The 27792-nt window shown below is 46.5% G+C and overlaps 1 protein-coding gene across 1 annotated transcript; it reads left to right on the top strand.

Annotated features, from left to right (window-relative positions):
- The first annotated feature begins 6593 nt into the window (after positions 1-6593).
- FRZB (frizzled related protein) lies at positions 6594-26189 on the top strand. Its single transcript, XM_055719079.1, has 6 exons — positions 6594-7135; positions 16484-16531; positions 20950-21015; positions 23044-23248; positions 23478-23541; positions 25148-26189. The coding sequence occupies exons 1-6, from the start codon at positions 6682-6684 to the stop codon at positions 25256-25258; spliced, it is 948 nt and encodes a 315-aa protein (XP_055575054.1). The 5' UTR covers positions 6594-6681; the 3' UTR covers positions 25259-26189.
- The last annotated feature ends 1603 nt before the right edge of the window (positions 26190-27792 follow it).

Raw genomic sequence — 27792 nt, 5'->3', positions numbered from 1 at the left:
AATGGAGGCAGATGCTTTCCCAGTCTTAAGTTCATGAGCCTGAGTACTGCCCAACCAGCTGTGTTTTGGGGCTGTGATCAGCTCAGCTCCCTTTTGCTGTTTTATTAATATTTTCCACAATGTAAATTGATTCTGGAAGCATTTAGGCGAACATTGTAGTCTTACAGCACTCGCTGTTACCTGAAGGGTGACCTTTGTGGAACCGGGGATGAAGTCTCTGTTCTTGATGCCTCTGAAAAATAAGCTCTTCTCACATTTCCTGGTGTTAAGTACCTATCTGATGCTTTTGCCTTATTTTCCTATACTTCTGGTGATACATTTGCACAACTGCAAAAACATCCAAGTATCTTCATATGAATTCTTAAATTGAAGCAGAGCTGTATGTATGGTGCTAGGTCAGAAGAAATAATTTTGCTTTTCTGTGTTTTGAAATGTAGAAGCATTGTGCTGAACGTGATCGCAGGCTTTAGGCGATTCATTTACAAAGCCAGTATTACAGTGAACATGATATTTAGATTATTTTAAAGATACGGAGCTAAAAATATTAATTATTTATTAATTAATAGATAATTAGGTGCAGTGGTTACAAATTTAGCAGCTACAGGTTAGAGATAGAAAGCATTTATTGCCTCTGAATTTAAGATGTTCTCTCCCAAAGGGAAAGGTGGAAGTTCCATCAGTTGCTTTACTTGACTGTGCCCTTTAACATGTGCTAAACCAAGGGATGAGGAAAGTTGTGAACATTGTAATTCCAACTAAATAAGAAATAATCCGTTGTTTATTTCTTTTCCACTGGAATCTCTTGTGCTCAGATTTGCACGATATATTGCGCTGAAAATGAGCTGGGAGGATTCTGGGGAGGTCCAGACGAGAAATGCTGCATAATGTACGTGGTGTTATAGACCATGTGGTATTATAAAGACACGTTGCGAGGTTCAGGTTTTTCTACTGTACATCCCTTCAGCACAGCTGAGCACCTTGCGAAGCCCCTACTACTTACAATAAACCTGGCTGTGCTTTTCTGCAGCAACACTACTACAATTCCAATGCCCGGGTGGAAAATCAACGTTGCAGGTAGCAAACTGCAGTGTTGAGAAGCTATAAACCCTGACATGGCCACAAAAATATGGGAAAATCACAAGCAGCAAACAAATTCACCCTGCAAAATGAGACTGCTGGGGGGGATGTGTATGAGTGTGTGTCTATGTCAATAGACTGAAAGCTCGTAATAGGCAATATCAAACAGAACTGCTATTGGCATACTTTTGTCTTTGAAATGTGTGTTAATTGGTGTATAAAGATAAAGCAGCATATTTCCCTAGCCATACTGTTAATTTTACCAGTAACACAGGATGCAAAACACTGGGTGAATAGATCGGGTTTATTGGGTGGGTTGGGTTTGTTTTTTTTTTTTTTTGCTGGACTTCAAGATGACAGGTAACGTGGGCAAATACTAACATGAAAAAATTTATTCGAGGAGGCACGCGCACCCTGAGAGCACGGGACAGTTAATAATGAGCTGTCTAATAAAAGTAGCCCCCAAAATTACAAGTCTGAAAGACTGCATTAAAAGAACCTTTTCTTCTTCCTCCCCACTTCCAAGTCATCCATGGAGAAGCTTGAAAGATTATTAAAATAAGTTAATAGTCCCCTGTGTTTTGTCTACCTGAGTGAGCTGAAAAAAGACCCTGGCTGGAACAGGAAATGTACAATAAATCCCATTTTTATGACTCTGTAAGTCAATGATTTTATGGTTTTAGTAACAGCTGTGTAAGAAGTATTTTAGGGCTTTGGTTTTGGTGAGTTTCTCCGTTGTTTTTGGTTTGTGGGTTTGTGTTTTTTTAAGGCAGTGTATATAAACAAATTAAATTGTATGTAATCCTGAGATTGCTACAGCAAGGTTCAGGAAAGCAAAAACCTGTTCTGAAGAAGTATTTTTATCTCAGCTAGTTTTCTTCTTGGGAACAGCCTGAACAGATATGGTCATGCTTTTAGTTTTTGTCATCTGCAACGGGCAGGAGCAGACGGTAAGACATGGTATGTGGCTGATGCAGAGCAGCACTGGGGCAGCCTGGAGCCCCTGGGAAGTGCACGGAGCAGGCACAGGGCGGGCTGGCATGTCCTCTGGGCACCGCCGCAGCTCGCAGGTCTTGAGGGTCTCGCAGAAGGTGCAAACAGAAAGGGGAAAGGTGACTTAGAGTAACATCACCTAGAGCCTACAGCCTAACGCAAGGTGTTCCCTGCGGTGCCTATGGCATTTATGGTATCTAAAATATAAGCGTGCCATGCGGCGTGGGCCCTTCGTCATCAGGGTAGTCGTTAGGGCAGGAAGAATGCCACACTTGTTCTGCGTTTTTTTCCCCGTTGTCTAATTTTCCCTTTCAGAATTTCACCTCTTCCTTGTTCGTTTTAGACACATACTCATTTCTCAACAGGTCGTAACAGACTATGGAATTCTATACATCCACAGTATCTACCTAATATCATTCCTCTTAGAAATGTAAATACAGATGTGTTGCTCTGTTGAACTCTGCCCCAAGCCAGAACCCAGGTTGAGCTGGGCTCTCGTCCTCCCTGGGCCTCCTCTGGCCCATAAACACCCCCTGCCTCCCAGGGGAAAGCTGCTGGGATGTATAGATGGGGACGTTTCTAATACCTGAAGAGAGACTGTAGCACTTGAGAACAGAACCGATGCCAACAGATGCGCTCAGGAGCACTTTGGCTACAACCCCTTTGCCTTGGCCAAACCCGTACGCAATTCTTACTGTTGCAACAGCGGCTTTGAACGTCAATTTTATTTTTAATAAGGTGATATTTCTGTTCGGTAATGCAGTTCTTCCAGCTTAAACTTAAAATAGGTGTGTTTCTGTATTTTAAGCCATGAAGTCTTGCTAACATACAGTTCTAACAGCTGGGCTGGATGTTGGAGCCCCTCAGAAAGCTTCTTAAGCGTATTGCTGACTCCCATGAGAGAAAAACAAGGTAAGGGGTGTGGGGGGAGGAATAGAACCTATGTAAGAAAAAACAACAATGAAGGAATAAATGAACACCAGCCGTCTGGAAGCAGTACCTTCCTCGGCTTCCTTCGGGGAAGGTGCAGGAACAAAGCCCGCAGTCCCTTCCCATGCTCCTTGCAGCCCTCCTCGTGCTGCTCCGTCTCTGTACCCAAATGAAGCCACTCGGCCACCCCCAGGGGCGTTATCCAGCCACCTCCTGCTGAAATCCATCCTTGCCCCACCACAAGGCCACTGAGTTGTTGTTTGTTTTGTTTGGGTTTTGGGTTGTTTTTTTTTTTAAATTGGGTTATAAATGAGTAACTGAGGGCAGTTTGGCCCCAGGCTGCATTTGGCTCCATTGTGGGTTACCGTGATTCTTGTGGGGCATAATAACAATAATAAACTTCCTCTGTAATTTTCATATGAGCTACTCCAGGGGCAAATCCTCGCCTTGGGCTTCAGCCCCACCAAGGTTTGTTTATTCTAGGAAATGACTTTGTGTGATACTATGGGCTATATTATTATTCTTTAAATTTATAGGTCTGTACAGACCCCTCCCCCTCCCCCCAAGGACTCGTAGGCAAGCAGCGCTGACCCCAGGCTGCTGCCTGGGCTCACTGTTCCTAAGGAATTCCTGCTAGTCATACATGACATCAAGCTGATATAATGATAATACAATAATTTGGCTAACCCCTTCTGGAGCTGTGCAGGATTAGGAATGAGATTATTGTCACCACCCACTCCCAAAGGTTTAACACTGCTGATGCAAGCTGTAGAAAAAGATTTTTGTTTGCTTCTGAAATCTTAAGAGGGTGGCAGGAGAGAAGGGGATGAAACGCCCGGCGGCACTGCGGTGGCCCCCAAAGTAAAAGCCGTTTCCTTGCCGAACCTTTTTGACTGTATTGGAGCTTTGGGTTAAAATCCATGCATGGTTTGTGCAGTTGTCTGAAAAATGTGTCCCCTCAGGGCCAGGTGGTGCAAGAGCGGCCAGCCTGGGGAGGGGGGAGCAAACCCCTTCCCCCCCTCCCAGCACAGTTGTCCCTCTGCAAAATGGGGTGGTGGTGGAGGTGGGGTGGTTTTCACCTCTCTTATACCATATTTTGAGACTGGTGGTATTACGTATTTTAGTTTCAACTGGCGGTTTCAGTGTTTTGCAGCAACTGCATGTGAAGGCTGAGAGCAGGTTGTTACTTTGCTCTTTTCCTCCAGCCATTTTATTTTCCCTCTAGTGTAACCTCTCTGCATGCAGGGCAAAGCACTGCGACTGCACTTTGATAGCACAAACCCACAGCCCTCCTTTTCGTTGTCCTTTACCAGCCTCCTCTCCTGTTTAAAAAGGTATCGAGGCTGGCTGTGGTGTGGCTGTGTAACAGAAAATAACAGACATCGGGGTACAGATATTTAGTAAAAACCTCGGTGTTTCAGGTCAGTAACCAGGTTGCTTTTGCCAAGTTTCAACCAGAGGTGAATTTTTGCCACCAGGTGTAAGCTGATTTATACTAGCAGCACTAAGAGGTAATTAAATCTGCCAGCCACTGCCCATCCCGCTGGCAGAGCCGGTCCTCTCCTGGGGAACTGGTGCTGGCTGCCTCCCCCAGTGCAACAGCACGAGGGGCTTGCCAGCGGAGCGGGGCGGTGGGCGATGCTCTGCCAGCTAAATGCACAGGAGGTACCTTCATACTGACAGCGGAAGATTTAAAGTCAGACCTCACGGGGATGTGCTTGTGAGTTTGTGGGGATGTCAGCATCTGCTGTACTGAGAAAGTTATCTGCGGTGTTTTTACGGTTTAAAAAAGTGCAAGCTTATTTCATGTAGATCATTATTTGGGATTAAAAAATTAAACTTGTTTAATTGGTAGCCTTATAGCATGCATAGGAACAGTCAGCCTATCGGTGCATTTTCCTGCTAAAGCACAGGAAATGTTTTTAAAGCTGTCCTGTGTAATTACCAATTCTAAACCAGATTGACAGACTGGAAGTGATCTGAAAAATAATTTTCAGAAATAAAATAGAGATACAAGAAAATTTCATGTTGAAGGGGGAAAATAAGAACAAGAGTTCATTCTTGTCGCTGGTTCCCTTGCATGGCTTGGGCCCATCTCGCTTGACCCGGGTACCCCGGGATGCATCACTCCCACATCCATTGTCGCTGCCAGGCAAGGTCCTGCAGAGAAAGCCAGCATATTCGGTTCCCGACCAGCTGGGGAAGGTTTTTATTACAACACCTACTTTTGAAACATGTATTTGACGCTGCAAGAGGGAATTCAAGCCTCAGATCTTGCTGTGGCTAAATTTGAGGAGCTGAAAGGGTGAGTCAAAGCAGATCTCTCCTTAGTTCTCCCTGTAGAGGCAGGAGATGCCCTCTGCCTCCGCCACGGCCGCTCTGCCGGCCCGGCAGCTGGCTCTGGGGCACGGGCAGCCTGGCTGGGGCTCCGGGGCACGGGCAGCCCAGCCCGGCTGGCGGCTCCAGCGGCTGGCAGGTGCACATGCGTGTGGATGTTTCTACTCGTCTCTGAGCCCCAAAGTTTCTTCTGGGAGTGCAGGGAGCAATTCAGTCCTTGAGATCAGCACCAGCCTGCAGAGGAGGGCAGACACAAGGCCGAGCGCTGGCGCAGAGGTGCTGGAACATCCACTGCTGGCCTTAACTGCAGCTCCCAGTTTGCTGGGCGTGTGCCTTCACTGGAGTCAACGGGACTTTTGCAGCCCAGCAAAAGGGATCAAGATTTCATGCGCAGTGATAAAGTTAAAAAATGCAAAAAGCCTTTCCAGGCTTAGGACCCCATGTTTCTGAGGCTGTATCTGTGGCTGCTTTCACAACCCCTCCCTGGTTTTGATCCGGCTTCTGCGTCCCGGCTGCTGGGAGCTGTGCTCCTGCTCACAGGAGGCAGCGTGGTGGGAAACCCACTGACACCACCATAAAACCCAACCAGACACACAATCGAGAGGCTGCTCCGTGCCCTCATGCCTGGGAAGAACTTAATAAATGTCAGTTCGTTTAGGTCGGGGCTCTTTTTTCTGTTGAAGTCGGGACACCCTTTGTCATGCCACTGCTGTGTGCATTACTTAAACATCTAGGAACCACTTAAGCATGAATATATTTTGGGGTTTTTTTTAGAAAAAAAAAAAAACCAAAACACAACAAACTTTCTGAAAAGTAAGCACGACCTGCAGCCCGGCTGCCTGTTTCAAGCCTCCCACCGTGACGACCGGCCGTCCTCCGCGAAGGGTCGCCCACCGCCGCTCCCCGCCGTGCGCGGGCCCGGGCACCCCCCCGGGGTACGGAGCGTGTCTGCGGGGCGGGGGCGGCTCGGTGCGCTGCGCTCGGCATCCCCCCCCCGGGGGCGGCAGGGACGCGCGGTGCTCGCACGCAGAGGGGACCCTCTCCCCTCCCGGGGCGGAGCGGGCCGCTCCCGGGCTGCGCCCCGCGGCCGCCTTTGTTCGGGGCCGAGCGGCGGGGCGGAGCGGGACCGGGGAGGCGGCCCCGCCGAGCGGGGCGGCGCGGAGGGGCCCGGGCGGCAGGGGCGGCCCCGCGGAGCGGCCCGGCCCGGCGGGGGGCGCGGAGGGGCCGGGCGGCGGGCGGGGCCCCGGGGCAGCGCGGCCGCCGCCGGCGGAGGAGCCGCCCCCCGCGCCGAGGTCTGGCCGCTCGGCCGCTCCGCTCGGCGCGGTCGGGGCGGGCGGCGGCGGCATGTGGCGGGGGCTGCCGGTGCTGGCCCTGGCCGGGCTGCTGGTGATGGGGCGGGCGCCGGCGGGGCGGGCGGCGGCCTGCGAGCCGGTGCGCATCCCGCTGTGCAAGCCGCTGCCCTGGAACATGACCAAGATGCCGAACCACCTGCACCACAGCACGCAGGCCAACGCCGTGCTGGCCATGGAGCAGTTCGAGGGGCTGCTGGGCACCAACTGCAGCCCCGACCTCCTCTTCTTCCTCTGCGCCATGTACGCGCCCATCTGCACCATCGACTTCCAGCACGAGCCCATCAAGCCCTGCAAGTCCGTCTGCGAGCGCGCCCGCGCCGGCTGCGAGCCCGTCCTCATCCGCTACCGCCACGCCTGGCCCGAGAGCCTGGCCTGCGACGAGCTGCCGCTCTACGACCGCGGCGTCTGCATCTCCCCCGAGGCCATCGTCACCGCCGAGGGCGCCGGTGAGTGCCCGGGGGGCCGGGCCGGGGCCGCCCCGCTCCGCTCCGCCGCCCGCCCGCCCGGCCGGACAATGGGCCGCCGAGCGGGGAGGGGAGCCCGCCCGGGGCCCTGCCCGTCCGCCGCGCTGTCGGACCTCGCAAAGCCTTTGGTCTCGCCCTCCTCCGCTTCCTTCGGCTCTTTTCTCCGCCCTTGTCAGCCGCAGCGCTGCTGGAAAAGTTTGGCTGCCGGAGGGAGGGTGTGTGACAGTGACAGCCCTGCCGGGCTGCGGAGCGCCGCGCGTCCCGCGGCCGGGAGCGCTCCCGTGCCCCGCCGGGGCTCCCGCCGCAGCCGCTCGCTGGAGGGAAGGCAGAGCCGCCGGGGGGCGAGCCCGGCCCCGGGCCGCCGGCTCCCGCAGCCCGTCGCTCGGCCCCAGCCGCCCCGCTCCCCTGCCCGGGCGCCCCGGCGGGTCCAGGGCGGCGCAGCCCCGGGCGGGAGCGGGGCCCTCGGGCTCCCCGGCCTCCTCCCGTGTCACTGCGAGCACCCGCGCCGCCGGGGGGGACGGGACCCGGAGGGGACCCCCTCGCCTCCGCAGCGGGCACCAGCGCGCGGTCGCGGCAGGGGTCCCCCGCCGGGGGTCACGGGCTGCGGCCGGGAGAGGAGCCGGCAGAGGCGCAGCCTTCGCCGCCTCGCGTTCCCGGTGTCCCGGCGGCGGCTCGGGTGGTGCCTGGCCCGCTCCGCGGAGCCCTCGGACCCCCCGCTCTCTCGCTGCGCCCCGTTCCGCCGGCTGCTCTCGCCGCGGCCCCACAGCACGGCTGGCGCTGGGCGCCCCGCAGCGCCCCGGGGGTACCGGGAGCATCGCCAGGCGGCCGGGCGGGATCTGCTGGGTGACCCTCCGGCCACCGCGGTGCTCCAGACCTGCTGCTGGCCGGGGACCCTGCTCCGGCAGGGGTGTGCGCCGGGGACGGCCGCCTTTGGGCTGGGGCAGTTCGCAGGGGACAGCCCCGACGTGGTGATGTCGACCACAACGGAAAGAGTGAACTGAAGGAGCTACTGAGGAGGGAATTAACGCAGGGCAGCGAGTGGCTGTCACGAGTGAGCTCTGATCTTTACGGAGCGAGCGCGGTTGCTGACTGACCAGCGGGGAGCGTGTGCTGCGGGTGGGAGCCAGCTGCCTCGCCTGGCTGCGGGGCTGGGGGGCTGCCCATCGCGGGGGGGGGGGGGGGGGCAGCGCTGGGGCAGGGAGCAGCTCAGAGTTGTCGAGGGGCCGAGGCAGAGCAGCACCCAACGCACCCTGCGGGCTCCTGGCACCACCGGCACTGCCAGGCTGTGGGAGCTCACTGATGGGCAGCACATCCCCCCTCTCCATTCTCCCCCAGCAGTGGCCTGTGAGTGAAAAGAGTTTTTTTTCTTTCATTCTATGCTCGCCACACTATTTGACTGTTTCTGTCCTATTACCAAATGCTCTGTGTATCCCACTGCCAGCAATACCCAGCACTGTAATGCCTGTTTTCCTCTCCTAATGAAATCTCATGCTTCGGTTTCCTGACCGTGCTTCCCAGCTCAGCCTTCCCGGGAAAGCTGCTCGCTGCTCTCCTCCCCATGTACCTGCAGGCCAGGCTAACCCCGCTCCTTCTCTCGCTCCACCGAGTTACTTTCTCCACCTCTTGAACTCTCAAGTCAATGACCGTACCCTGGTATCTCCAGTTGTTACCAATATTTCTCTCTAACCCTTCTAACTGCTTCCCTCTCGCCTTTCCATCCTTCCCCCCTGCCCCCCACAGCTGTCCCCAGCCCGTGAACCCAGCCATCTATTTCTGCCTGCAGCTTGCCCGCTGCTGCTGCTGCTCTCTGGGGGCTGCAGACCTGCTGGCAGGGCTTGGGGAAGTGCAGTTTTCAACACCAAGCACCTTTCTCTGCAGCACTGAGGTGCTTTCAAAACCACCTTAAAAATGGCTCCAAACTGAGCGAGGCTTGGCAGGTCTGCAGCGATTTGAGAGCAATCGCGTTCAAATCTGGAGGGAGGAAGTTTGGCTAAAATTGCCCCCGAGTTACCTATTTCTGAGGACCTCAGCAGTACAATAACCTCTTTGAGGGATTCCAGGGCCAGATCCATGAAAACTCTCTTTCAGTGAATGAGAACCTGATGACATTCTCATTTCTGGGCTGAAAATTTTGAACTGATGCATTATGCACCAGACTGAAAGAATCCTTCTTGAGGGAATAAAACTGCTCCTTTAGAAAGCAGAGTGAAGGATTCCTGTTCTAGGAAGAGGTAAGGTGAACACTTCCAAATTCAATTCTCCAAATAAAGGATTGCAGCCAAGTAGAAGATACGAATAACCCAGCTGCCTAATGGGGAGCGTGCAGAATACCCGCTCTTATTCTGCCTCCTAAGCACGCCTGCCCCATGTGCTGTCTGTAAACTGCACCTGGTAAAGCAGGCAGAAAAATAAATCCATTGCTTCATGGGCTTCTGTTGTAGAAGAGATGGGGCTTATATCCTTCAGAAGTGAAATCTTGATTTTTCTTTAGTTTTTTGCCACTTGCGAAGTGGCAGGGTGCTGCTGTTTCCTTTCCTCTTGAGGCATCTGCATTATTCCTGGTGAGGGTTAATGCATTTGTCTACTCCCTTCCATAAGGCAGCAGCCTGAAGGACGGCAGGGTCAGGTGTTTGTCCTTGTCACAGCAGGGACAGGATTCAGAAAGCCTGCTTTCCATTCCTTTTCCAGTATTAGACCGCTCACATTTCTGGGTGCATGGTTCAGCTGGATGCAAGGGCACTTCTGACCCCTGGTACACACTCTCCAGGTTGAGTCACCTGCAGGAGGCTGCAGCTGGTTCACGTCATGCCGGGTGGGATGTCGTCTGCTCTTTTGCATCTGGGAAGAGCTTGCACGGACACTCATGAAAATTCCGTCACCGTTAAAGTAATTGGTCTTGACTCTCATTTCAATGGTGCTGGGTTGGAGAGCGTTTGAAGTTCATTCAACTGGTTTTCTTTGGCTGTTGTTGCAGCAAGAGATGCAGAATTCCTCTGTGATCAGTTGTACTCCCCATGCTTAATAGGCTGGCTGCTGCAAAGCGCAGAGAAGCTGTGGTTGCTAAAATCGGTGGCAAATCCCAGTAACAAGGCCACTTCTGGTTATTGAGGCACAGGTCATGAGTCCTCCACAAGCATCTTCTAGGACCTCTTTCCAGTGCAGCCCAGGTGGTAAGGAAGACCTAGAGACTTTGCAGGAATGAGGGAGGTATTTGTGTCATTCTCGTGATGTTCTTCAGGGCTGCTGGCATGATGAAGGGGTGAAGGAGTCGCTGCTATGTCTGTGATGGAGAAAGCTGAGAACTGGACCTTGTTTGAGGCTCAGTTAGAGGAAAAATTTTGCAGGCCCCCTGAGCTTGTGCTGGTCTCCAAAACCTGAGTGTGAGCTGCTGTACCATGCTGCTGATTTGGAGAGCTGAAGTTCCTCAAGTTACAGCGGCCACCTGGGAAGCATATCTTCCTTGATTTTTTTCATTATCTTTGGGAAACACCTGGGTTCCTTTACACCCAGGCAGCAGAGGGATGCTCTGGGCATGATGTCATTGTTCTGGAGGGAGGTGTGTGACAATGAGTGTTTTGGCTTTTTGTGGAAGATCTGACAAAACACAGTCCAGGACAGAGGATAAAAAAGCCTCTTGGTAACACGTTAACATCCCAGATGTCAGATTAGCGCATGCTAATGTCTGATGTCTCCTGTGGTTTTTACCCTGCTCCCCTGTCCTGTGCCTTTGAGGGATGAAAGTGGTTCTGCTCGCAGACATTGGTGGAGACTGTCTTTGCATCTGCAGGGGGTCCCACTCGCTTACTCCATATATTTCAATCTCCATGTGCATATGCTGACTCTTCCTCACGTCTATCAGGTTATCTGCTTTCTTCATTCAGGGTCCTGTCAAATCTTCCCTAGCCTGTGAAGCAGCAAAAAGTACAGATAGACAAAAACTGTCTTGAATTTAACATCCTGATGGTGGGACCTGTTTTTAATTTTACATGTAATAAATGACCAGCCTGACCACAGTCATCATTGCTGTTGGGATGCTGACTCGGAAAAGCGCTTCAGCGCATGTGCCTGGCTGCTGCTGTCTAGCACAGTGTTTATGTCTCAAGCGACATGTTTATTCCTGTTTGGAAAAGGGAACTGGCAATAATACCGGAGCAGTATGATGGGTACCATGTGTATTGGGGGACAGACCTGTCAGTTGGGTCTGTCTCACTGTATCTTATTTAGATAGGAGAATATCTTGAAGGCATAACAACAAGGTTGCTAATGAGAAGTTGGAGGGAAGGGAAGCAGCTTCACAAGGTGTCAACCACATGTAATTAATGTCTGAACCATTTGGGGTGACTATCATAAGATGGCTGAGGAGAACTCTTGAATTTCCTAAAAGAACCCAACCCACCTCTTTAACCTCTGGTTTTCTTCAATGTTTTTCGTGTGATGGAGACGTATTTTCTTAAATCTTCTATGAACCCTTTATTTCTCTGCATAGTGCAAGTTCTCTGTACCTGCCTGGATGAATTCGTAGTAACCCAGTTTGTGAATTTGGCATTGTGTGCCTAAAAGAAAGGCAAAAGAGCTGTTTCCCATGCTCGTTTTTCGTATGCTATTAACTTCATTTCCAAAACAGTGGTTTCCAAACTCCAGATCAGGTTTGCTATGACTCAGACTTTGCGTAGCTCTACTTACAGTAGCCAAGATGCAGAGCGGTGCGAGGGGAGTGTGTCAGGCTGTACTGAGGACAAGGAGTCATGCCCAGGTTGTCATTTATGAAGTTGAGATTTGCTTAGGCATTTGCTCAAAACTTGGAAGCAGGCTCATTTCTCAGTTAAAGAACAAAATTTTGACAAGCTTCAAGCCTGAAAGCAGATGGGAAAAGTAAATAAAGGAATTTAAACCTTGTTAATGATGATGCCATTGATGGCATTATGCTGTTGCTACAGTTTTGTAGGCTGAGTCCCCTAGAAGGTCTTTTACAATCTAAGTGCCAAGTCAAGACCTGGGCCATTAAATGCCATCAAAACCTGGCAGGACTTGGTATGTGGAGTATCTTGGTATGTGGAGCAGCCGTGTTGCCATGTTGCAGGCTGCTCTGCAACTTGGAGCGCAAGTGGTCTGCGTTACATTTTAACCAGGATCAATTTTCATGTTCCTTTGCTTTGCTGTGCACGTGTTTGCAATCAGATTAGCAAAGGTCTTCTTTGTACGAAGAGCTGAAGTAGATTACAAGGTCTGAATTCACGCATTTTGGAAGGATTTTTTAGTTAATGGGGCTCACAGATGTCTCCGAAAAAGGTGCCCAAGCAGCAGCCGCTGGCTGTGGTTTAGTTCTTTGAAGCCGGGTGCCTGAAATGGCTTCAGGCATAGCCGGGCGGTATTCTTGCATTGATGTGACCATCAGGATCATGTCGCTTTTGGCTCTTTCTTTGCCTTTTTTTTTTCTTTTTCTTAATAATTTAAACTGCGATAGAAGTAAGAGGTTTGCTCAAAACTAAGTTTTACCAAGTTCTTCCCTTTTTCCAAACCTCTCGCCCAAATCTTGTGGTCCAGGCATTGTTGTTTTGTATGCTTACTATGCAAGTGGCTTTTATTCAGCGCTCCTTAAACCAGTTAGTGGTTTGTTGTTTTCTTTGTATATAGCATCCCTCTGAAAATGGATTATTAAAACAATTTATTGGGAAAATCAGCTTGGACTTTTTCCCCCTGCTCTTAAAGAAAATCTAATCGGAAGCCTTTGGATTGGAGCACTGGATAATATCACCTCTTTGTCAATCCTGCTAATCATCACTGATAGGTATTTCTTTCAAAAAGATTGCTCTGCGTAGACGAAATTTGGCAGAGTAGTTGCCTCTGAAGAGAAGTGGAACAGTAGGAAGTCAGATGTTTATTTTTAAAAACAGCTGCTTATTTTTTTCCTGTCTGCATTATAACCAAAGGTCTAAGCAGTGTGCACCTCCTGATGGAGAGGGGACCCTGCCCGTTAGGCTGCTGGGCTCGGCGGGGTGGATTTCGTGAGATCATGAGATCCACCGCAGATCTTGCGAGTGGCTGCTGCCAGGGCTGGCCCAGACCGTTTTTTCCCATTGCTTCCCTGGTGGATAAGAGGGGACCAGGCACTAGGAGCTTGACTGGGGGAAGGATCAGGGAGACATGGAGCCTTTCCCAATATGTGCTGTACACCGCTCCCCTCCACAAGCCCACGGTCCTCTCCATCAGTAGAAACTGCCCATCCCTCAAGAAGCATGGGTGCACCAAGGAAGGCAAGCATCAAGGGAAGGTCAGTGCTTGCCTGGCCCAAGCCCTGGCAAGCAAGGTAATGAATCATGACAGAGATGGGAACGGTTCCCATTAATTGCGGCTCCGCACACAGCGTCTGAGTTGCCCTTGCTGCACCGCCAGCTGCATCGCCAGATGCCCACAGCCACCGGTTTGGGGCAGGACGAGTCACCTGGGAAATGAAGGAATGCTGAATTAGGAAATGGGTTGAGGTTGCAGTGTGATTTTGTAAAAATAAAATAAGTTGTGTACCCAGGAGTGGAAGGGAACATCTGGTGGGAAGCAGCTCAGTTGCGTGTTTGTTTGCAGGATGTATATAGCGTTCCTCTAAAAAGTGATTAATTAAAATGACTTGCTGGGCATAGTGAGTGCTTGCCAGCCCTCCTTGTGTCGGTGTGAGTTTGAAGGGCAGTTCCTCAGGCAATACACAGGAGCATCGTAACCTTGAGTGGGGTCAGGGGAGGCTGTGATCCCCTTACCGGGCTCTGGTTTATTTTTGGTTGTAATTCCAGAGCAAATTGGAATTAGTTTGCTCAAACACCATGAAGTTATGACTGTTTAGATCAGCCCTTGGTTTGGGAAGGGGGAGTGCACCTCAGGGCTTCTTTCTCCTTCCACATTCGCTCCGTGGATTGAAGATGGTTAGCGTTTAACCTGATACTTCTCTTGGCTCCTCTGCTGATGAAAATTTTTTCTGCCCCCATTAACAATTTTGTTGGCATAGGGGATGTGCTTTGGAGATGTGGATGAACCATCCCTTCATTTCTAACTGAAGCACCTGTGGTAGGAATTGTAGCTTGCTGGGCCACATGAAGCACCAGGAAGAGTTGCCTTGGATGTGTGCAAAGCCAGGCAGCCTTGAGGGCAACCTGAGAAGCTGGCCCAGGGCTATTGAATGCCCAGAGTGGTGACAAATCTCAGGCTGGTCTTGGGCACATGGAGAGGTAGAGGCACCTCCCCGTGGGTGGTGGCTGGGAGGTTTTGCAGACTTCTGTCCGCAGCGGGAGCAGATGGAAGATGATGGAACTATAGACCCGAGCGCGCTCTATACTTTTACCATGGCAGAAGGAATTGTAGGTTTAAAGCTACAGTTTGGCTAAATGAACAAGACCACAGAGGACTGGCCCAGGAGAAGAAGAATAAGAAGACATGTGGTCATCCTTCTACTTACCATTTGCAAGAAGAAAGCCATTTTGATTCCTCTTTCATCATGACCCTGGAGTACAAGAAAACACTTGATACAAAATAAAATGCATTTAAATTTGATGAAGACCTCTTTTTTAATTTTATGCTGTTGGTAGAGGTCTCTTAATTTCTACCTGATGCCAACAGCTTATTAAAAATTTGAGAAGAGCTCAGGTGAATACAAAATTAAACACGTGTAAGAATTAGTATGCATAATTTGACTTGTTATAAGGCAGCATGGAGAAACCTTAGAGCTGCCGTGGAAGTAACCAAACATTGGCTCCATGAAAATGTAGGTTTTGTTCTGTAAACCAAGATCCTGCAATAGTTTGGAACTTTCATTGGAAGAAAATGGATGTGATTTTTTTATTACCAACAAGCTATTGGATGTAAAAGAGCATCTATTCCATCCTTCTATGCTGTTTTCTATACCCTTTGCTCCTTATGTTGGTGGGAATAATTATTCCTGAAGTATCAGTTTTTTGAAGTTCATTAGTATGTTAGTGTGGGATTTAGTTGTTTGTCATATTTACTCCTGCCCTGACTGTCATTTAGCCATATCCTCATTTACATAAGGAAGTTTCACATTGCTATGAGTATTATAAATATGCATTAAGGTGGAGATTTTAAATATTTTTTTTAAAGGAGGGATGGGCAAATTAGAAGATTAACTAAGTCATATTACTTTTCTCATAAACAGGTATTTAAAAGATATATTTACAGCATTTGTGATGAAATAGTGGCCCCAGCCCTTAAAATTTAGTCCACACATCTAAACCCTTCACCTATGCCAAGTATCATCAGCGTCCTGGGCTGTCCTGCAGCTGGTTCCTTACAGCTCAGGCTGCAGGAGAGGAGCTTCTGTTACGTGCTCGTGTATTCATCTGTCCTGTAGTGTAAAAGCATCCTACAAAAGGCAGACAAACTGTAGCAACAGCATAACGCCATTGATGGCATCATCATTAACATCCATGATAGCGTGAGGATATAAAAAAGGTGTTTGTATGATACCAGCTTTCGGAGCTGAAAAAACTGCATAAAACACTTGGGCATGCAAACTCAAAGAAAAGCCTTTTGTTTGAGAGGTCATTTGTTTTTCCCTTTTCTGTGTCATCCTAATAAAGTGTAGTGCCTCGCTCCCAAATCTTGTCTCGTGCATTTATTTTTTTCATAACTTGTACGTTATATGTATTAATGTACTTGGTTTTCATGATTAAATATATATATGCAAGTCCATTGAATGGTGTGATTTAATAAACAGTAGGTTTGCAATGATGTGTTTTACTAATGTGGGACACATTCCACTTACAAATGTGTCTAAAAGCAGTTCTTTGGGCATAGTGCCTGTTTTTCCTTCTGTTCCTTATCTGTCCTTCAAAATAATCAATATGTTTTTAAGACTGAGGGAAGGGAAAGGTCTGAAACATTTGTTTTGGCATTTGCTTCAACGATATGATTGTGGTTGGTTGGTTTGATTTCCTTAGTAACCAAAAAAACAAACCGAAAGTAATTTCTCCTTCATCATCTAATTGAACACAAACAGTACCTCTACTTTTACTAGATGCTTATAAGTTCATGCCGTAATCTCCATCCTCATCCTAAACCTGCCATTGTGTGCACCAGTAGAAGTGGGACACGTAATCTGCTTGAGCCCTTAACGTGATGAACTGGATTTGGGTGAAATTCAGATAAAAAATTGTGTCAACTGTTAACAGGCTGGCCTGTAGAACTTTACAGTCTGTTTATTGATCAAGTTATTATGTTTTAATATACTAAATATTAGAGAAAGAGAAAACATTGTAATGGGGGTGTATTGAAATAATCCAGTTTTAAAAATACTAACATTTCTTTATGTATTTTATGAATCCATGCCAGATTTTCCTATGGATTCCAATAACGGCAACTGTAGAGGCGCCGGCATCGGTAAGTACGCTTTTATAAAACTACATAATCAGCTATAGTCTTTCAAATCCTTTTAATTTTTGACTAATTAAGAGGGGTGCTAAGCAATGTTTGAATACTCTATCTTGTCTGGGAATCCTGTAGATTGCGCTTTTGCATCCTGTGGACAGGTGGGATTTGGGGCTGCTTAGCCTTTGGACCTCTCAGCGTACAACTCACTGAACTCTTCAGCCTGCCCTTCTGCTCTTGTCAGGGCAAAATCTCCATCAAATCAAGGGGGCTGTGCTCATTTCATTAAAAGTTGTGTCTTGAACAGTGACGATGGTCATTAAATGGATTTTGACTGCGCAAACCCGATGAAGATAATGGTTCGTGCTGACTTTAAAGTTTGTAGATTAAATTTGGCACGCTTTGTAGATAATGGCAAAAGTTCTGTTAACCTGAAGAGGTTGAGGCTGAGACTTTTTGAGACTAGTTTTATTCCATCAGGTCCCCTGCTGCTTTTTATTTTTGTTTTGGTTTTCCTGGAACTGAGTAAAACTCCTTGAGCATTACCACTAATCATAGGCAACACAAAGAAGCAAAGCCCAGGTTGGTAGCTGATAGATTATAGAAATGTGATTTTTTTGCTCAAGTGAGCCAATGACTATAGGTTTCCTTGAATTTTATTACGATTCCCTCAGAAGTTTTCCTCTTACGCCTTTGTCAAGAAGGTGACACTTGGAAACCTAGCGTTGGCCATTGTGTCTTTCCTTTTCCAGAGGTGTTGAGGACCTATAGAGTGCACCGCTGCTTAGTTCATGGATGCAAACACCTAAGTATGGTTGTGGAACATAAAATAAGATACCTGCATAAAATTGGATAACTTCAGCATTTATCTCTGTGTACAGATTGTAACATGGTATTAATAATGCTCAGCTTAATACAGTTTTAAAATGTGATCAGTAGGTCCCAATGTGAAAGTAGCTATGTACGTGCAAAATATTGCTTAAATTGCATTGTACGTCCTTTAGAAAGCCAGCTACAATTAGAAAATACTGATAAAAGTAAGCCCCTTGACAAGCTTCACCTTGAATTGCGTTGAGCATGGGACCGTGTCTGAAAGACTTTCTAAAGATTTTTATTACTAATTAGTTAGGATCTTCTTAGTTTTAGGCAGTTTTCAGTTGTGTGCCATTGAGAAACTGTGGATTTCATGCTCTGCAGTGACTGTACAAAAAAATCCCATGCAAAAAATGGGGTGAAGATGCACAGAAAAACTGCTGATGAGAATGAAGGGTAATGTTTTTATCACTGCCTTTTGCTGAACAAACAATTTCTGGTTCGATGCACTACACCTGTCTCAGCTGACAAACACAGTTTAACGACCCAACGGGCTGTGTTTCATAATTGCTTTATTTTAGGTTCTGTAAAGTCAATTTGTAGTTTTGCCATTGTAAATAGAATTTTTTTTGCAAGTAGCAACCTGATGTGTTTTTTAAAATCCTGAACTTGGTTCCATGGTTTCTGGAGCATATGTCCTGTGCTGCTGTGTCTGGCTGCAGTGAGCAGTGCCCATGGGTGACCCCTGCTCCAGGCACCTTTTATCCCCGGCGATGTCCACTGGTGAAACCTTCTCTCTGAGTCTGAACAGGTTTTTTTGGAGGAGGAGCTTTCCTACCTCTCTTGGCAGTAAATGACGTTGCTGTCTGCTTCATCAGGTGCTTTTCAAGTTACTTAGATATTTTTTTCTGGAGTGTTTTTTATCCTGAATCTATCAGGGAGGCTGGTACTGGTGAGCGTTACAGCCAGGTTTTGGATTGTGCCGGTACATATATGTAAGATGGCACGTTTCTTGGTAGTGATCCATGGGGAACACTCTTTTCCCATGCAGTCCATTTATTTTGGCACTTACAGGGTGGCATTTTCAAGGGTATAGATTTTGAGCTTTTGTTAGTCCTGTATTGACTTGTATTAAAAAAGAATATTTAATGGCAAAGTTAACTGAGATCTCAGTCAAAACTGGTGTGAGCCTCTACTGGGATACAACGTTGTTGTGGTCCCAGAGCTCTTCTGCTAAATCCGGCAGCTTCAGAGGAGGCTATCGTGTAAGATGGGACTTTCCCTCAGCGTCAAGAGATGCAGTGCATTTTTGTAGCCACCTTTTTTGGGTGTTCCTGCTCGCTGGGGAAAGCTCAGCTTTGCCAGAACCGTGCATCGGTCAAATACGCGGTTCTCAAATAGTCACGTTTTGCTTCCTTTGAATGACACTGTCACAGGGACTGGGGGAGAGGGGTTGGTTCTAGCTCTGCGGCTGACTTTATAACTGACCTTGGCAAGTGACTGTCTGTTAGTTTCTTTATCTCTAAATAGTAATTAGGAATAATGCAGCATTTTGTAAAGTTCTTTGAAATGTAGATCTGAAAAGCACCGGGGCGACTGAGAGATACCCATCATTAAGAACATGGGCAGGTCTATAATTTGTTTCTAGAACAAGACTAATGAAATACATTCCTCAAATTAATAAAATCAAATAACCCAATACCATCTTAAAACTGGGGGACAAGTGAGGCTGTGTATTCTTGTCTTGTAGTTTAGGCTATTCTATTCTACTCGTGCCGCAGAGCAAAGTACTGTAGAGCAGGAGAATGCTGAGGTGTGCGACTTGTTGGACTTGAACGCTGAGATGCCTGTGTGAGTGTGGGCTGTAGGAGCACATCTTTTATGGCCTGTTTTGAGGCAGCTTATAAAATGGGCCATAATTTGGCCTAAAGTATGCATGAGCTCCCACAGGCAGAAGGGAAGCCAAAAATCACTTCCCTTCTCTGCCTTTATTATTTTAACACAGTCTCATACAAAAGCTGAAGTCTGTAGGAGTCTATATATAGATTTCTGAGGATGTGTTTGAAATTCAAGGAAACAATATAGTCTTCTTTTGAAATGTTCTCCTCTTTCCTGTATTTTTTTTTGGTATTCTCAACTACAAAAATTCTTTCAATAGAAAATAAATAATGATTTGAGATAGCCGTACGATTCCACCTCTTTTTTTTTTTTTTTTAATATGCAGAAATCTTACAGAGCAAATAAAAGTTCTTTTTCAGACTCTTTATGCATGAAGTCTACTTCTACTTAAATGCTAAGTCAAATGTCAAAATAGATGTGTATGTGATACTGGGACCAGCTGTTTGAAATGACTTCGCCAAACTCCACTTAGACACTAGTGTGAAATAAGTAAATATTTGCATTAGAACAGCCAGCCGTGAAGTGATGGTGGTGTTAATGAACACGTGGGTCTGGAGCTTCAGCGCTGGCACCCCCTGGGCACTAAGGAAAATGTTTTTGCCTCTGTTACTGTTCCCAGCCGTCTGGGTGCTGCACCACTGGAAATACTGCTTTGACAGTGCTCATTGGTGTTGTCTTTCGAAGGCCATCCTTACCACCATAAGGGCTGTTAATTTCCCTATTTTAATTAAAAGCTGAGGTTCTGGGTCATAATAAAATTGTGTAAAATTTACACAAAAATTGAGGACGAGTCCAGAGTCCAAGGTAAGAGCAAATACCTGCTGTAGTCAAGTGAAGCCCTTCAGCCTCTTAATGTCTCTTAAACCTCCTGCCAGACGCCTCTGAAGAGACATGGTTGAAGTTTCATTTTGTCAGGACCGTCCCAGCGGCGCTGGGAGCGGGGAGCCACATGCCACTTGGTCCCACCACCCTCCAGCATGCTTCACTTGTGAGCTGTAGCTCTTAGCCACCCTCGGGTGTGAAGGGGCTGTGCCACCGTACGAAATCTTATGGTGCAGCTCCAAAGGTGAACTGCACACTGGATTAGCCACCAAACCCACGCTCCTTCTGGTGAATGCCTGCTAGCCAGAAGATCCCAGTTTGCTGAACTGAGCCGAGCTATGTAGTCCCAATCAAATGTTAAATGGTGCCCTATTGTAATTTTTTTCAATGTCTGTATTACGGTCTGTGTGATTAAAGGTGCAGAAAGGAGGATGTTCGGTAAGTGTGGTACAGAAGAGAGGACGGCGTTGTAAGGACACGGAGTTACAGCACCTGCGAGCACGGAAGGGGCCAAGACTGAACCTTGAATTGGCTTGAAATGGAAGATTTTATCACTTCAGACCTCCAAGTTCTTGTGTGTCTGTGTTGTTGTGGGGTTGGTTGGTTTTAGGGCTTTTGTTCTATAAATTCCAGCATTTGGGGTTTTAGGTATTTTTGATTTTTAAATTTTGTTTTTCAAATTTCAGTTTTCTCCTAGAAACCTTTGAGGTCTCATGGACAGTTCCACAACATCTTCCAACAGACCAGGAATGCCCTGTGGTTTTTACTGTTTCACTTGCATGTAATAAACAAGTCAATTCAGTGAAATTTTCATTAGGTGTGAGCTTGGGGTGTGGGGCAGATGGTCGCTGAACATATGCTCTTTTCTTTCTGAACAAAACTTTATGTTTTTATAGAGCGCTGCAAATGCAAGCCTATAAAAGCTACCCAGAAGACCTATCTACGCAACAATTACAACTACGGTAAGAACAGCTGCATGGCCAGCTCCCAACATTTTTAAGGTTACAGTAAGGGGAAAATTTTCCTTAAAAAAGCCTATGGTCCCAGTTACCGATGGTTAATCCAGTGGTACTTATTACAAAAGGAAGATGTGGCCTGAAACATTTCCAAATTAGGATGATGGTGGGGATTAGTTTAATACGTTATAAAAGAATGTCATCTGTGACACAGAGTGATCTCAGCGTCAGCGCAGGCATCTGGGGTTCGTGCACTTCTCTGTTGTGAAACGTGGTGTGACGAAAGTGACAGTGTGGGCTGCTGTGCTTGAACTGCCTCTTTGATTTCCAGCTCCAACATGCTCTGCTTTTGCCAGAAAGGATGTTTTTACTAACTTTCATGCCTACAAACTCACCGTGGGATCTGACAGGCATACTAGGTTCTTTCCTTCTTGCATATTGAAGCCAGCAACTGAGCATCTTGCCAGCTGTGTTATGCTGTCAGTGACTCCTGTAACATGCATATGATGCCTTCTCTTGTCCAGATTGTCCTGGTCTTCAGGCATATCGCAGGTCCAGGCTGCTACTTTACTTCATACTGTTTTAAACAATTGAGGCTGCTGAAGCCAGGGAGTACTTATCACAGGAGCTGAACAATTGGGCCCATCCTTTTTCACATTTCTGGTGTGAATAGCCATAGGCTCAGGGAACTTGAAGACTTCATTTAAAGGGTAGCGATTGTGTAATATTTATTAAGATTATGCATTTATATGCAGCTATTCAGATAAGCTTCTTTTAAAAATAGATCCTATTAAAAGCTAAAGAAATACAATTGTACTCAAACTTATTTTTTAGGTGACTAGTCGGTTTTATGTTGTTTTGGTGGATTTGTTTGGAAAATAATTACAGAGTGACTACTCTCTAGTGGGTACCTGCATATGGCAGAGAGTCACAGAGCATACTGCTACCCATCTTTTCAAGCTTTTGAAATTAAAGAGGTTTCAAAATGCATTTGAAATAACTCCAAACTAAAGCAAGATTTTTAAAAAAAAAATCTTACAAGGTTTTAAGAAAGTGGATCACTTGGGGTAAATGGTGTATATTAAATGCACAGGTTAGTAATTGCTAATTGCTGACAACTGTATTTAGTGTGGTTGCAATACACACTGGTTGATGGTCCTTATGGGCAGTGCACATGGAGAGAGGGGATGTGTAAGCCCATGGTTTTCTTTCTTCCATATTACCTTTTTCACGTAGGTCAAAAGAAATTCGGAATCTGGGAAATCTGCTGTTTGTAAGAGAAAGGGACTCTTGTTTGCAGGCTGTGAAAGACGTGGCATTCTCTGGAGTGTGACCTCTGGATTGGCTTTGCATTTGCATGTGGTATCAGTTCACTGGTCACTGTGAGAGACACAAAAAGCATTGCCTTTGAAAGGCAACTGTTCCTCCTATCCAGCTTAAGGTGAACGGAAAGGATGAGGGAGGAAACAATTAGATGGGTCATCAGGTCAAGATCAGGAGCGTTTGGAGTTCATAAAGAGCAGATCAGATTGGTGCTGGGTCACTGGAAAGAGAATTACAAAGGTAAGGGCCTGTCATCCAGCAGAAGCAGTGATATGAGGAGTTTTAACGCACATTCACGTTTCATGAAGGGTTGAGGGTGATGTACTGGTCATCTGTGCTGCGGGTGGTCACAAAGGGATCAGTTACAGCCTGAGGGAGGAGGAGGGCGTACAAGGAGTGGGTTAAATATATTTAAAGTGGAAAGGGCAAAGAAGAAGAGATGCTGAAACTGAAGCCCCACTTTAACAGGACATAAATCCAACTGGTACGTAACTCCTATTTGTGACCATACTGTTATGAGATACATGGAGCTACCTGAACCCTCTTAGTGGAGGGTGAAGTGAAGGGGTGGGGGCAGGGATGGTGCTGGAGTTCAGCTAAGCTTTTCATAATGGACCATGTAAAAGACTAATCCCAGAGGTCACCAGGAACGGCTTGGGGTGACCTGCATTATCTGCTGCTGCTAACTACGCTCTTTGTGCTTTTTCCCAGTCATTCGAGCTAAAGTGAAGGAGGTAAAGACTAAATGTCACGACGTCACTGCAGTAGTGGAAGTAAAGGAGATCCTAAAATCTTCCCTGGTGAACATCCCAAAGGACACTGTAAACCTCCACACAAACTCTGGCTGCCTGTGCCCCCCACTCAGCGCCAATGAAGAGTACATCATCATGGGTTACGAAGATGAGGAGCGCTCCAGGTAACTCCTTCTACATTGTCCTTGGAGCATATTTGTTGTTTGTTCCCCTGCCCGTAAAGCTGAACTTCAGGTGCCACCAGGAAAGGAAAACTTGGAGTGACTCTGTACATCTCCTTAATGGTATTCACGGAGGGATGAGGGTCTCTGCAGGCACAGAGTCTTCCATGTGCTGGGTTGTGTAGGTGGTGCTTGCGGGCTGATGGAGTAACTTATTGTCTCTGTTGTGTAGGCTACTCTTGGTGGAAGGCTCCATAGCTGAGAAGTGGAAGGATCGCCTGGGTAAAAAAGTAAAGGTAAGAAAGTATCTCACCAGGAGTCGAATGTTGCAGGTACCATGAAACACCTACCTAACCTTTTCAAAATAAGGGAAGGAAATACACATGCTGACCCCAGTTAAATAATATTGAGTATAAAAAATTAACTTGGTTTGTTATTTGCTGCATTACTATAGAAATGCATGCTGAATAAACTAAAGGGATAGACTGAATTACCCTAAAGTATACCAGTGCAGCAGCAATCAAAACCTCTGTCTCAACTGAACAGTAGGAGTGTTTTAACTCCACAGGCAAACTGTGAGTTCTGCAACACACGCCTATTTCATTTGGATTGTGATACTAATTGGGAAAAAAAACCACCCACAAGAGGGCTTTACAAATGTTTTCCAGACTAAGTCAGAACTGTACTTTTCAGATATTTTTAAAGTATGGTTCTCTTACCAAATTGGGTGGATTAAAGACTATTTTAAATTTACCTTCCTGGCTTAGGTGAGGGAGGTTGTTGTAGAGAACTGGAAGCAATGAACTCAAGTGCAAGCAACACATGAAAATATATTCTAATGTTTTCTAATTTAAATGTATTCTAATGTATTCCAAGTTCTGGAAGGATTGCCTTTTTGTATTTTGATGCACTGCAAAGTATCAGTGATGTTGATGTTGTTAGGAGTGTCATTTTACACAGAATATTCTTTCTTTGACACAATTTCTCAGCCGTTGATTTGACATACTGGTTGTGCCTGTGCAAACTGGTCTCTTCCACTCAGCACTTTCTTCAACGGCGTTAATGGGACTGGCAGGAAAATACCATTCTGATTGCAAACGTAAGATTTTCTGTGCACGTTTATCACATCCACAGAGATGCCATGAGTGACGAGATATGGAGGTCTTATTCCAAGTTGTTTGATTTGGCAGAACGTTGTGAAGTCCAGTGCCACAGAGCAAATACCACGTTACTGCTGTGGGCTGACTTCTTCTCGGCTTCAGTTCTTGGGTGGTAGTGTCACTTGTTGGGGTTTTTTTTTTGGGAACTCACTTATTTTTCTCACCTATTTCCTCATGGTCTGTGTGCTGCTGACCCTGCCCTCACACCCAGCCTGGGGATGTGAGGACCACGCCACGTTGTCACCCACTTCTCATCATAATCTCCTTCACCAAAAGCATTGTCAGTTGTACTAACTATATTTATTATGTTTTTTTGTAGTGGTGTTGCTATTACCTGGAAAAATAAAAACAAACAAATAAATTAATTAATTTAAAAAAAACCAAACAAACCACTTTGGCTATTTTTTTTATCCTGCTTTCCCCAAAGACTGCCTGAATAGCTTCATTTAAATTTTATTATTTAGTAGGTGAGATGCTTTTGTGCTGAAGCTATTATGCCTTGTATCAGCCCCTTCATTCAGAGAGGCTACAGGAAAGCCGGGAAATGGTGTCTTCATTTAAAGTGACTTTTAGCGATAACCTTGCATTCCACCATTTGAGCCCCACACAGGGTAGGGCGATGGAAACAGCAACAGCGTTTTATTTTTTCGCTGCTGTTAGTAAACACATGCGGTTGTTTTACATATGACTTATTTCTTCTTCTGTGATCTCTTTTGTAATTTCTTTGCCTTTCAATGTGCAGCGCTGGGATCAGAAGCTCCGCCACCTTGGGAAGGGGAAGGGAGAGCCCGGACACGGCGACTTGGCTCCAAAGCCCGGCAAAGCCAGCAGTGCCCGACAAGCGCGCAGTTAGATGCAGGATGCCGTACCTTGACATGCAGTGGACTATCTACCAAGACTTCATTGTTGGAGCAGCAAAGGAGAAATTGCACTATTGCACGTTATATTCTATTGTTTACTACAAAGTAATGTTTTAGCTTATATTAGTTTTTATTCTCCCTTTTGTTTTCTACTTTCTTTTTTTTTTTTTTTTCCTTTTTTTTAGGATATGTGCCAGCTCTGGAAATACATGGTTTGGGGTTTTTTTCTGTAACTGAGAACGGTAGAAAACTGCCCTTATGAGATGGAGAAAGACAAGGACATGTTTAATTTACCATTTCACCTCCTGAATCTTCTTAGGGAGAAAATTTGGATGCAAGCAGAAATGAGATCTGGCAATGACCATTGCTTAAAGTCATGAGTCGCGCTGGCTTCCCCCTTTCGCTCTTTAGTCACTATTTGCTGAAACTTACTGTGTTGGGGGCAGGTTGTTATCTGGTTTTAAGTGCCTAATTTTTTATTCTGAAATATAATTCTGAAATATATAAAGAAATGATGTTAGGAGAACTGTTTTACTCAGTACATCTTTGTTAAGTTTTCTTATAAATAAACCACTTGTGTAAGCCAAAGTCTAACTTAAAGTATGTCCTGCGACAAACACGGTGTACTCAGGGGACCTGGGCTTTCCAGTTCTCTGGACCTTTCAGGAAAGGTTGTATAGCTCTGTTAGTGCAGGATGTAATTTATAATACACTTCTTCTCTTATAATGGCAGTTTTTTTCCCCCTTTTCTTTCTTTTCTCTGCTGAGTTGTAGGAGTAGACTGATTTACCAGGCCTGCTTCTCAGTACAGGTCTGCACTTTATCCTTCTGATTTTGTGGTGTTATTCTAAAATCTGTGCCTACATAAACAAGTGTTCAATGCTCAGTAAAATGTGTCCAATAAAAGAATTGTAGTTGCCAACACAGACGTTATCTGACTTGTGAACCAATGTCGAAAATACAATAGGCAAAAAACCCCTTATTTTTGGTGCCTTTATAGAATTCTTCGCAGATAATGCAAACACATTTGAAATTATCTTCAGTTTTCCCATTGTCCCATGTTCAAAAGAAATTAAAATGGGATAAGTAAAAGAACAGTCCTCAGCTGTAGTCTGCAGAGGGGAACCCACTCTACTGAAGATGCAAATGGCTGTTGCGTTCTGGCTGTCAGTGCAGTCTGAAGTGCTTTAGGGCAGCCTTTCGTAAAGAAAACACTGTTGGATTGTTAGGTAGTTTGAAAATATGATAATAAGTAACCACAAGAGTATTTGGGAATATTTATAATAATGCTATTTTAAGATTTTGGTTCATAACTAGAGGTCTCAGGGCAAGTTTTCCATTGGGCTGGATACCACGCAAGTTGAAACATAGAACTGTTTCCTGCAATACTCGGATTTATTAGTTGTTTTCTTTTTTTAAATTAAAAATAAAGAGGTAATTTAGGGGAAAGAGTGGCGCTGAAGGCTAGCAGTGGAATATTAATCCTCCAGCTAGTTCAGTGTTTGCTCAGGGTGCTGCACGGGCTGGCCGCTAGAAGCTGTGGAAGGACTTTCAAAGAGGAAGCTGAATTAGAAGAATAAAAATTATTGAAACAGCAACAAAGCTATTGCCATTTGGTGTATTTTGGATACTGTAGCTTGGTGCTTCTGTTGTCATCCACCCTGCTGCCTTGTTCCTGTGTTTTCCAGCCACACTACCCAGCAAGCAGATCTCTGCCTGTGGTGGTCACAGTAGGTATGACAAGGTGAACATCCTTGCCATACTTGCTGAAGCAGCAAGCCCTATGAAGCCCATTGTCAATCATATTTAATTACTGGGTGTTGGACTTTTTATTTATTTTTTATTTTTTTGAAGAAATCAGAGGATAGCAGGCAGTTTATGTGAGAAGGAAAATCTGCTGCATCTTGTTTACTACTGTCCTCCTGCCCCCATTCTCTGAGTCTTCTGAAGAAAGTGTAGTAGTCTGTTATTTTGTATCTTGCTTAATTAGGTCTCAGTTCAAGACTTGTCTAACCTCTCATCAAATTAGAGTCTGTGGTGTGAAAATGTTTTTTATCTTCCCTGTGTTGTGTTGAGCTTTGCCTTGTGCTTCCCCTTGCTGTCACCCTAGTCCTGCACTTGAAGTGGGTCAGTGTCTGCTGGTGGGTAGTGTTTTACTCAGTTAAGCTGCTTGTAAAGGTCCTGCTTCCCATCCAGCATCATTCCTCTCTTAGGGTAAGATACTCTTGCTTCATCTTTTAATCCCCCTAGCTAGGGTCAAAGGAAAAGTAATGTTCTCTGGGGACAAAGGGAAGGAAAGAACTAGATGTGCTGGATGAGAACTGGTTTCTGACCATCTTCCAGTCCTTAATGTTTTATTTGCCTGGCTGAAACTCATGCCTGTTCTTTGTGTGATCAACAAGCCGATGACCAAAAGTGAGGCAGCTCTGTTCGGAGTCATTAACCACTGCTGTTGTGCGTTCCCAGCGAGCAGAGGAGGTGGTGGCTTCCTCCGAAGGAGAGCAGAGGCTTTGCGCTCCTCTGGGCC

This window comes from Falco cherrug, chromosome 8 (assembly GCF_023634085.1).
Source record: "Falco cherrug isolate bFalChe1 chromosome 8, bFalChe1.pri, whole genome shotgun sequence".
NCBI lineage: Eukaryota > Metazoa > Chordata > Aves > Falconiformes > Falconidae > Falco > Falco cherrug.
Note: the sequence above shows the minus strand (reverse complement) of the source record. Positions and strands in the feature narration are given on the sequence as shown.